Source organism: Colius striatus, chromosome 4 (genome assembly GCF_028858725.1).
Source record: "Colius striatus isolate bColStr4 chromosome 4, bColStr4.1.hap1, whole genome shotgun sequence".
NCBI classification, from domain to species: Eukaryota; Metazoa; Chordata; class Aves; order Coliiformes; family Coliidae; genus Colius; species Colius striatus.
In genome coordinates, this window is record NC_084762.1 from 51,741,865 (window position 1) to 51,754,019 (window position 12,155).

General features: G+C 37.1%; 1 protein-coding gene across 4 annotated transcripts in view; it reads right to left on the bottom strand.

Moving 5' to 3' along the window:
* The window catches only part of B4GALT6 (beta-1,4-galactosyltransferase 6), a 37,467-nt gene that overhangs the window by 6,448 nt on the left and 18,864 nt on the right, over positions 1–12,155 (bottom strand). For 3 of the 4 annotated variants that reach the window (XM_061994859.1, XM_061994858.1, XM_061994860.1), the window contains exons 2-6: positions 11,847–11,963; positions 11,404–11,517; positions 4,533–4,657; positions 3,957–4,073; positions 2,180–2,367 (exon numbers count right to left, since the gene is read on the bottom strand). In XM_061994859.1, the coding sequence (XP_061850843.1) occupies positions 2,180–2,367; positions 3,957–4,073; positions 4,533–4,657; positions 11,404–11,517; positions 11,847–11,963 (661 nt within the window). Of the gene's footprint in view, positions 1–2,179; positions 2,368–3,956; positions 4,074–4,532; positions 4,658–10,913; positions 10,956–11,403; positions 11,518–11,846; positions 11,964–12,155 lie in introns of those variants that run through there. The other variant, XM_061994861.1, reaches the window with a different exon arrangement.

Sequence of the window (12,155 nt, forward strand, 5' to 3'; positions counted from 1 at the left end):
CAAAACACAAATCCTATATTATTAGCTGAACTTACATAGCTAGTCCTCTCTTTGAACAATATCTTTCAAAAACCACAAACTAAGGACATGAGCAGATGCTGAACGTAGTCACTAAGACAGACCGGTTAACAAATTAAGGGCATTAACTAACATCTACAGAAGACACTATTCAACTGGAAAAACTCTAATGAAAAAAATTACATGAGTAATACATCAACTCAGTAATGTTCATTCAAAACTATTCCACTGAACTTAAGAAGAACAGTACTTAGTGACAGTGAAATCCATACTTATCTAAAACATAGTTTTCCAGCTTTTAGAGCTCAACTTATGAATCAAAAGGATCTATGGCTTTTTTTTGTCAGTAAGCATGCAGTAATTACTAATACATACTACTAAGTAATAAGCAGTTGGCCAGGACAGCCACTATAGCTATATAACATAACATGCTAAGATCCAGGCAGGGTGATTTCCAGTTCTCAAAACATTTTGTCAATCTAAAATTAAAAAATAGATATTTAAGTATCTATATTTACTTCCATCAATATTGACTTGCATCCTTAACCCAGGAGCTGCTACAGAAAAGCGTGTTCCTTTTTCAGAAACAGCAGACAGTTTCCTCAAAAATTAATTAAAACATATTCCTCAGGACACTCTTCCAAATCTGGAACCTTCAAGGAGTTAGAACTATCTACAAAAACATTTACCATTGCTTAGGACACAATTGCTACACTGAAGGAAAAAAAACTCGAGAACGCAAGGGGAAAGAAAAAGAAATACAGTCACATAACATCTGATCTCTGTGGAAACACAGGATTCATCCAAATCTTAATAACTTTTGGGGAAGCTTGTTATTGTATATCCCTTTCAACATTTACCTGAAATAACAGATATTCTAACCCCCTCCCACATCAAAATACCAAAAAAACAAACACCTCCTCCCAAAAAGAGCCAACAGAAAACCACCAACAATCCAAAACCTACCCATTCATCAAATTAAAAACAGTTGGGGTATGACAGTTAATGGAACTGAGATTTTTATTCATATGTATATATGTGTAGTACATTTGTACCTTTTTGCATATATACATAAATATATATATTTGTTGATATGTTTTATAAACATGTATTAACAAATATTTACAAAACAGGGAAATATATATTTTAGACATTTTATAAATTTTATATATGTATATATAAATATGTATTTTATAGCTAAATATATAGATGAAATATGTTTATGGGTGTTTGTTTATATTTTTAAAATACATATAAAATCTTTAAATGTTTGACTGCTAATTGTCTGACAATCTGAAATCCAAACAGAGTTATGTTCTCACTGCATTACCTTTGATCTGTAACATTGACCACATTGTCAAGTTGATCAGCTTCACAAATAAGACTTCAGGATGGCAAATACATACTTGTAGCGAGCAATAAGCTATAGCTTTATATGAAGTGACTGGAAGAGTGTCATGACATAGTGGAGTGTTAAAAGGCAAGTGAAACATTATTAATGTAAAATGGCAGAAGGAAAGGAAATAAGAAAACTGCAGAACGAACCACATTCATCAAATATCAATGGAGACTTACAACAAGATACAAAATGATCTAGCAGTAAAAACAAACAAACAAACTTCTGTTTAAAAAGCACTACAGAGCAGAAAGAAATTTATGAGAAAATTAAGACAGACATCTTTCCTGGAGTATTTTTCTGCAGGTTATCCACTTATCATTGTTAATTGCTACTTCAAAGGCCTACATAGCAAGAAAAGATTTCTAACAAAGTAAGTTTCTTTCCCCTGGACACCCATAGCCTTTTAAAAACAAACAAACAAAAATTAAAACAAAGTCAATCTCTCTGCAATATGTTCCACATTGAAAATTCACAGAGGGTTGGAAGGGACCTTGAAAGATCATCTACTCCAACCACCCTGCCAGAGCAGGGCCCCCTAGAGTACATTTTAAGTAATAGCTCCAAGTTAGCAATATGTCAAATGTAGACACTAAACTTAAAACTTCCTTTTAAAGAACTAGATTTTTTTTATATATATAAATAGCATTGTAGGAGGTTGTTTTATTGATGTCACCTACTGTATATACTGCCACTAAATTTATACACACTTTAAGAATGTTTCTAGGTCTTTAAGAAACCCTGTGAATAAAGACAATTACTTACATGTACATGTATTTGTCCAGCTTTGCTGCAAAATGGCGTGGCATTTCTCCACATCCATAATAATTCCGGTCATTTTCAGGTAAGTGATCTACATCATGAAATATTATGCAGTCCCAGGTAGCATCCTTCATAGCCTCTTTGAAGCCAACATTGAAGAGCATTGCACGATTAAAAGGTTGTGTACCTGTCTTCAAACAGAAAACAAAGGAGACATTGCAAGAATCAAGAAGAAAGATACAACATTTCAGTACCATGATAAACACATCCTCTACTAAAGAAAGGAAAAAAACAACATTGACAAAGATGCCCATTATTCCTCCGTCATGTATCAAATCATGAAATATAGTTGATGGAGTTAAGAAGTCTGGATGTTCTCTTCTCTTACACAAAACTTAATGGCAGTAGTAACTCATAGCATTAATAACCGAAGCATCAAAACATGGTTGGTTTGGATTAATACAGCATGACATTGCAAGTTAAAGAAATACTGTTACAAACTAAAGAAATAATTGTGTTTCTTTTTAAAATAGTCAGCAGAAAAGATTATTGCAGTTGGAAGGGATGTACAATGATCATCCAGTCCAACTGCCTGATCATTCCAGGGCTGACCAAGTTAAAGGATGTTAAGGGCATTGTACAAATGCCTTTTGAACACTGACAGGCTTGGGGCATCGACCATGTCTCTAGGAAGCCTGTTCCAGTGTTTGACCATCCCTTCGGTAAAGAAATGCTTCCTCATGTCCAGCCTAAACCTTCCCTGGTGCACCTTTGAACAATTCCCACAGGTCCTATCCCTGTCTACCACAGAGAAAAGTTTAGCACATCTCTCTCTACTTCCCCTCCTCAGGAACCTGCGGAGAGCAATGAGTTTGCCTCACAGTCTTCTTTCATCCAAACTAGACAAACTTAGAGTCCTCTTCTGCTCTCCACAGAATATGCCTTCTAGCCCTTGCATTAGCTTTGTTGTCCTCCTCCTCTGGAGGCATTAGAGGATCTTCACATCCCTCTTGAACTGCAGGTCCCAGAACTGCACACAGCTCTTGAGGTGAGGTCACATCAACATTGAACATGGGGGATAATCTTCTCTTTTGATGGGCTGGTTAGATCAAGCTTGATGCACCCCAGGACAGGGTTTGCCCTCTTGGCTCCAAGGCATACTGCTGGCTCATGTTGAGCCTGTTGTTGACCAGCACCCTCAGATTCCTTTCTGCAGGGCTATTTCTCTATCCACTCTTCTCTCAGTTCATACTTGTGCCTGGATTTACTCCATCTAGTTGTAGAATCTAGCATTTGGACTTGTTAAATTTCACCCTAATGATAACAGCCCAACACTCCAACCTATCCAGATCCCTCTGCAAGGCATCTCGTCTCTCAAGGGAGACAACAGCACCTCCTGGCTTAGTACCACTTGCTAATGGTGCATTGAAATCCTGCATCCAGATTGTTGACAAGTATATAGAATCAAACTGGTCCTAGAATTGGGCCACGAGGACACCAGTGGTGACCAGTCACCAGGCAGAAGTCTTTTTCTCCTTGAAAACTTACAAAGACAATAGATTCAAAGAGGTCATGTTATGATCTATAAAACATCAGCCTGTATTTGTAGAAAAAAGCAGCAGGTATTTAGCTGCTGCTCAAACTGGGGAACGGAGCTGAACTTCCCTTTTTTTCATTTGAAGTAACAATTTTTAAACTCTTGATTCATCCAAATTGTGACAAGAATATAAAATCTTTAACAAGGAATCTCAAGAGTCATTTTTCAAGTCAATGCTGTTACCTGTTCAACAACATAAAAGGCAAATTCCAGCCGCTGCTTCTGCAACATTGGTATCAGATGACGGAAGAAGATTGGAAGATGCTCATGGCGATTCCGAAAAGGAATAAGGATTGCCACCTTCAAAAAATCATATCTTTATATTAAACTATTATATTAGCATTTTAAAACACTGATGTTTCAATATAGATCAAGTTTCCCATAGCTTGTATAGGCTTTTCAACTTTCACATTTAAATTGTCTCGGTGTTTTACACTTTTGTTTCCGCTAAGAAAGCGCGTTTCTCTAATAATGAAAAAAAAAGACGACAATGGAGTAAAATATAGGCAACATTTTCCCTTTATGTTCATTTGCTTCTAATTATACTTTAAGGAACATACACATAGGACAAGTTTACATTCATATGATAAATGTTTAGTAATAGATGATAAAGAACCTTTATAAGATCTTGATAATCTTCGGCAGATAGTATAGCCATGTATACCGTAACATAGTATACAGAACACATAGCAGTAAAATCTTGCAGCTGTAAACTTCTCATATATAAACAGGAAAAATCCTAGAAAACCAGCACCTCACCTTCCATCGTGGCTTACAGTCTTTTGGTTTCCAGTGTCCTCCTGGTTTGATGTCTAAGTCTTTTGAAAACAGTTTCTGAATTTCACCAAAACTAATTTCACTCATATTGACATCAATAAGGCCTCCTAAACAGATGGAAAATAATATAAATACTATTGGACTGATTAATAAAACAACAGATCTAAAGCTGCAAGGTATATCCTAGACAAATAGCATCAGAACTCTACCTGCAGATAAAAAATAAACTGACACTAACCTACTAATATTCAGTTTTCACAGAATGAATTTCAGTATTTCCCAATATAACCATTCCTTTAATAAATATTGTAAGCAAAATACTCATTTTACAGGACAGAACACACAAAGTAATTTGAATTTTGCACCTATTCCAGAAAATCAGTTATTTTTCAATTACCACTGTTAGCAATTCCACACGATCTGCACTATTGACCTGATACTCAAATTCTCTTGTCTTCCCATCTGCACATTGACAAAAAAAAAATTGGAAATGCATCATCACTACCGTCAACAAGATTCCTCTATATCCTCTAGATAACGATGCACACTACATGTAAAGCCTTCACCCTCTAATTCACCACTTTCTGATACCCAATTCATAGCAAGGGGTTGGAGTTGAAGTTTTTAACATTATGTAAAAGAGGAAGAATGACAAGACAGTTCTTATATTAAGCAGGTGCTTCTAACTTGATGGGTCATGACGAAGTTCCCTCCAGACTGTTTAAAAAGCAGCTATAGTAAACACTGAAATATTGGTACTATCAAAAGTACACAGGAGATAGGCAAATGGAAGTCAGCGGTATTTCCCTGTCATTGTTAGGGGGCAGGAGAAGGCATCCCAGTAAATATTTGGGCTTAGTATTCACTGCTTCCATTAGGGCTTACCATGCTGCAATAAAACATATCTACATGACCTTCCAAAACAGTAAGCTGAGGAAGCAGAAAGCCTTTTGAAGAACAAAATGAGAAAAAAATTATTTCAGCAATCAGATAAACACTGAAATCAATAGAGTGAAATTGATGGGAAAAAAAAAAGTATGGATTGTTACTGAAAGGAAATGAAGCACACAAACAAAATGGGAAACACCTGGCTATGCTGCCATATGCACAAAGATATTTTGATAGTTTATAATGGATTACCAATATAAGACAATAAACCGTAACATAACTGCACAAAACTGGCAAGTCTCATTCTGGAATGCATTAACTGCTTTTATATGAAAGCTGGAGAAGGTAATTACTAGTTTGTTTCATAATCAGGGTTTTAGCTGGTTAGGATGCTTCAAAAGGAAATCAAATCAGAGAAAGTCTACAGTACAAAAATTAAGAATGACAAGAGTTTTAGAAACTACATAGTCTAGAAAGGCTGAAAGTACTGGTTTAGCTACAAAGGAAGAGACTGCCAAAAGCATAAGTCTGTTCCAAGACAGAATAATTTGGTACATAGACGGTAACCAACTTTTTTTCCAAGTATCAAGAAGGGCAAGGAAAAATCTAACTTGGAGGAGAGTGGGGAAAAAAAAAAGTAAATGTAGGTCAAGTATTAGGAAAAGCTTAACAACTCAGTTGATCAAATGCTAGCATATACTACTTCTGGAGACAGTTGAAGCTACTCTACTGATTACTTACAATATTTTAAAACTACAAAATAGATTTTTGTAATATCTATTTAAGATAGTTTAGGTATATTCAACCCCAGCGTACTGAGGTGATCAAACTAGAAAAATCTGGATATTTCTTACAGCTCATTAAGAGCCAGCTCTTAGTCAAACTATGAGGTGACTCAAGCAGACTGCCCAAACTCATAATTTGAGGGGATTTTTTTTCATATAACTGAAAAAAATTATCTCCTTTCCATTTACCTCTCAAGTCAGTATTAAAATTATGGTAATTAAAGTCTCAATTATACAGCTTCTGTCTTGAAGTAGAGGTGTCTTGCTTACAAATTAGCACAGCAGTACTCAACTAGTGAGTTTTACCCTGAAAGACTGAGTCACACACAAAAGGCACTAGCTGGTCCTATTTTAAGAGCATGCGTACTTGGGACAAAACATGATTTCACCACGTTCCTTTCAAAATACAAATTTGTCATATTGATGTAAAAAAGCTATAATAACTTTAGATTACTAAGTAGGTAACATAGATGATTCAAGAGGCTTTCTCCCCTGGCTATCTATGAACCACCTACAACATTTCATTGCATTAAATACTCTTCAGAAAGTTTTATTTAGAAAACACAAGGGTGAGGCATGTATCTCTCTGCTGAACAGTAACTTACCCAATGAATAATTTTCTATTAAAATTACAATTTTTCTATTACATTAAGAAGGATAGAATAAATAGATTACTAACAAAGACGGAAAAGAAAGCAGCAAGGAGACATATACACAAATTCTGGCAGAATTACACAGAATCACAGAAGGGTGGGGGTTGGAAGGGACCTTTCAAGATCATCTAGTCCACCTCCCCTACAGAAGCAGGTCCACCTTGATCAGGTCACACAGGAACATGTCCAGGCAGGTTTTGAAAATCTCCAGAGAAGGAGACTCCACATCCTCCCTAGGCAGCCTGTGCCAGGGCTCCCTCAATCTCATGGGAAAGAAGTTTTCCTTTAAGTAGATATTTTATGTTCCAACTTCTTTCTATTACCCCTTGTCCTGTCAATAGATACAACAAAAACAAGTATTGCCCCATCCTCTTGACATATACCTTTCAAATACTTCTAAGTTTTAGTAAGGTTCCCCCTCACTCTCCTCTTCTCTAGACTAAACAGCCCCAGTTCCCACAGCCTTTCCTCACAAGGAAGACGTTCCAGTCCCCTGATCATCTTGGTGGCCCTGCGCTGGACTCTCTCCAGAAGTTCTCTGTCCCTCTTGAGCCGAGGAGTCCAGAACTGGATACAGGACTCCAGATGAGGCCTCCCCAGGGCAGAGTAGAGAGGAAGGAGAGCCTCCCTTGACCTGCTGGACACGTTCTTCTTGATGCATCCCAGGATGCCATTGGCCTTCCTGGCCACAAGGGCAGATAACAGTCAAAGAGGTGGATAGCAAAGATGGCAGAGTTGAATGCATCTGCACTCTGGCAATTCTAAATACCTGACAGTGCAAACAAATCTGTATCAATGATTTAAGGTAACGTACTATAGGTAAATTGACATACTAGGGTACCATAGCATGCTTCTAACTCCTGGACTCATAGATAAGTAGAACATATAGCAGACACCAACAGTTTTGAACTGATCTGGTAGACTTCAACTGCCAGATCCCTTGAAGGTTTCATTAAAAATACTAATTTACATGCAATTTTCAATCAGCATAATCATTCTTGTTCCGCTGGTTATCCAGAGATGACATTTTTCAAACTTGTTATTTGTTTTCCCCAAGTAGCTGGAGTATTTACTATTGGAATAATTTTAATTTTATTTGTTTACATGTGCAATGTTGTAGAAAATAATATCCCTATGATTTTGCAAGTCAAGCCTTATTTCTGGACTGAGCTAACTGCAACTTGGCTTAAGAAAATTTTCTCCATGACTGAAGTTCATAAGCAACAGCAGATTTATACTTTTGGGCTTATGTTGAAAAAAAATGCAGACAACAAGCACTGTTACTCTACTCTTCACTGAATAAGCTACTCTGAGATTAGAAAAGGAGTTATAATGGAATCTAGATTAGTGTAATAAAATCCACTATTTTTCTCTGGGGGGAGGGGGGAAGATAATCAGCAATTCGGTTTGACTGTCAGTGCCGTTGTTTGGTATTATACGGATCTGAACTGCTATATTAAATACTTAATTACTTGCTCATGCTGAATGACAGTCCACATCTTAAGTCAGGTGCTAGCCCAAAAGACCAGAGATTAGAGCTCTGGAAGGCATCACAATTACCTTCTGAAATTATTTCAGATTTTGTCTTACAAATCAGTAATTTACTTGTTTGATATTAAACATACTGAGTAAAATAAACATGTTGGCAGAAGAGATATTGACAGTCACTTCTAGTAACACATTTACACTAATTTACAAAGAGTTGTTGATTCTTATATATATATATACATACACATATATATACACACACACACACTTAACCATCCCTTGCAAACAATCAATGGTGAAGGTCAAGATAAAGCAATCATCAATGAGGGTGATGTGCCACTTCCTTTTTAATGTTTCAAACTGGCGTCCTATCTAACATTTCTTGGTCTTTAAGGACTTTCTCTACAAGCCAGAGGAGAGCAAACAATGCCCAGAATTTTGTCTGAATCTAAACAAGGGTAAGTTTACAGGGAAGACAAATTCACACAAAAATTTACAGTTCTTAAGGAGAATTTTTAAGAACATTCCCAAACAAAGCTATACTTTGTCTACAGAAATAACACTACAGGCTCAGTAAACAGAAAGCTGTCTGCTAGAAAAGGATCTGGGGTTGTTTATCAATTGTTGTCTGAACACAAGCCAGCAGAGTGCCTGTCATGGTTTAGGCCCATCCAGGGACAAAAGACCACGATTAGACTCAAGTACCACAGACTTCAGAATTCCTAAAGGGCAGGGAGGGCTTAATTGCCACTTATGGTCCCTGTCAAAACAGACTAGGCTATTCAGCTTGTGGAAGAAAACCGAAAATAATTTAATCCACCAACAACTAAAACATAACCATAAAACCCCAAAACATAACAAACAGAAAACAACACAGTGGTACAACGATGAAGAGCAAAACCAGCCCCAGTCAGTCTATTCCTGATGGCTCCTGCTGTTTGTTTCTCCTCAGGGCAGGTGGGCTCCATGCCAGTCCTCCCTGCTCCTCTGTGTCCCTCAGACACCCTGCAGCCCTACACAGGCCATTCCGACATGCATTCATCCCAAAGGCTGCAGCTCCTCTCCGCCTGCAACATGGTCACCTCCTCATACAGTCTCTCACCTGTCCGGGTGCACTCACAAATTGCTGCTGGTGGCTCTTAGTCCTGCCACGGCCCTGCATGGGTTGCAGGGGCACAGTCTGCATTCTCAACACAGGCTGTAGAGTGGTCTCTGGTCTGGTGCCCCTCCTTCCTTCCTCCTTCTCTGACTGTGGGGTCCACATGGTCGCCTCTATCTTGTACCACTCTTACACCTCGTCCCAAGCACTTCAAATTCCTGTCCTCAAATACTGATGGCAGAGGCACCAGATTGGCCCAGCCAGGCTGGAGGTGGGTCCAAACCCAAGAGCCAGGGTAAAGTCCAAGAACTCTTTACTGGGTCTGCACTGCAGCCCTCTCCCCCTGTTACCAAGTAAAAGCAGCTCCTCACTAAACCATGACAGTGCCTAAGTTCCCAAGAAGGACAATGGCATTCTGGCTTGTATCAGAAATCATGTGATCAATAGGACTACCAAAATGATTGTCCCGCTGTACTCGGTGCTGGTGAAGCCACACTTCAAGTATTGTGTTCAGGTTTGGGCCTCTCACTACAAGAAAGACACTGAGGTGCTGGAGTGTGTCTAGAGATGGGAAACAAAGTTGGCTGAAGGGTCTGGAGAACAAATTTGGTGATAAGAAGCTGAGGAAACTGTGGTTGTTTAGCTTGAAGAGGAAGTTGAGGAGAGACATGGTAACTCTCTAAAACTACTTGAAAGGAGGCTGTAACAAGGTTTGGGTCTGTCTCTTTGACCAAGAACCAAGTGATGAGGCCTCAAGTTGCAATAGGGAAGCTTTAGATTGCATATTAGGAAGAACTTCTTCACTTAAAGGGTTGTCAGCTATTGGAACAGGCTGCCCAGGGAGGTGGTAGTCACCATCCCTGGAGACATTTAAAAGACATGTAGATGCAGTGCTTACGGATGTGGTTTAGCAGTGGATGTGGCAGTGTTAGGTTTATGTTAGGTTTAACCATACTTGCACTCAATGATCTTAGCGGTCTTTTCCAACCTAAATTATTCTACAATTCTATAAAAAAATCATGCCTACAGCCTTTCAGACACATTACTAAATCAGGTTAAGGATACTGTACTACATCAAAGAATTCTTCCAGTCTCAGTTTGTATAACTTGCTTTAATTCTCCAAGACCTGCTTACAAGACTTTCTACATAAATTGAGATACTGATACTTCAGACAGCTGTGATATACAGCAAAACAAAACAACAATGGTAGCAAAGTACTCAACTCAGTTTCATATTTCTGTAGGACATCTCTCTGCAACTAAACACTTTCAAACAAGATAATTACAAGTTCAGATTCTAGGCATAAAGACAAATAAAGCCAGGGTTACATAATCAAGTTTTATGTATTAGCTTGAGATTTTAAACATCTGGGTTAAAAAGCTTAATTTTGAAATTTCCTGATGAGAAGTACTACTTCCTTGTTATGACAGGGCTTTAGTATTTTCTTACCTTCATCAATCCTCACTTCATTACACCACCTTGCTCAGTTTCCTGCATATTGAGGTAACTGGGATTAGCTGATGAAGATTTGAGAACTGGTTTCTAACTCGTGAATCTTTATATTAGGAATATCATTTCCAAAATGAAATTTAACTATCCTTCAAGTTATGTGACTCTGAATAAGTACTTTTTATAACATTAGAGTATTCCTGCATATTAATAAGAACATTTAGTATTTCACTTGTAGAAAGTAAGATGACTTTTAAGTAAAATTCAAAACACATCAAGTGACTAGTAAAGAGGCCAAAAGCTTTAGTAACACAACAGTTACAGGCAACAATCTGCCAAGCATTATTAACCATTCTCATATGTATTTAATTCATTACTTTCTGCTATCTATTTGGACTCTTACAGTTATATTTTATATTCAAATAATTGTATTTTGTTTTAAGTGCAATACAATTTACTAGAAAAACATTAAGATCAATTTAAAACTTACTCATGTAAGGCAGCTTCTCTGGACAAGCCTGGTAAGGAGAGTAAGTGAAGTTTTCTGGAAGATACATTGTTGTTTGAGCAACAGAGTCACTAGAATTGTTTCCTTCAGGGTAATCTTAAAAAGAGGAATTGATCTTTGTAAAAACCTAAGTTATCCACTGAATTTGTAACATATCATCATGCAGACAAAAGCATTAACTTTGCAAGAAATAAATTCCTAGCAGCATAATCAAAATCCCACAAATTTTACTGCACTAGAAAACCAGTAAGTAAAATATGTTTGTTACAGCCATGACAAATATTTTCTACTAAAATGAAGTAACAAACAGCAGCAATTGGGATTTCATTCCTGTTATAGAGAAGTAGAGTCTAGGTTTTCATAAGCTATGTCATTAATGTCTGGGCATCTTTTTTTCACAATTAAATGAAATAAAATAGTCTTACCTGTGCCATTCAGTGTAGTATTTTTGTTAGTGTATAATCGGATCATGTGTCCTATTGTTTTTACATTTTCTCTCAGCATTATACCACGAGCTTGCACCATAAAGAGATATGTGTTTGCTGATAAAACAAAAAGTAATTTTGAATTTTAATTAAAACAAGATATTTCCAAATTATTCTAATATTCATTTATAATGTGTTCAACATTTGTTACTATATCTGAATCCATGGCTAGTGAACATTAACCCTTTCATATTAAGATCTACAAAGCATGAAATATAACATCAACAAAACAGAATGGATTAATAACCA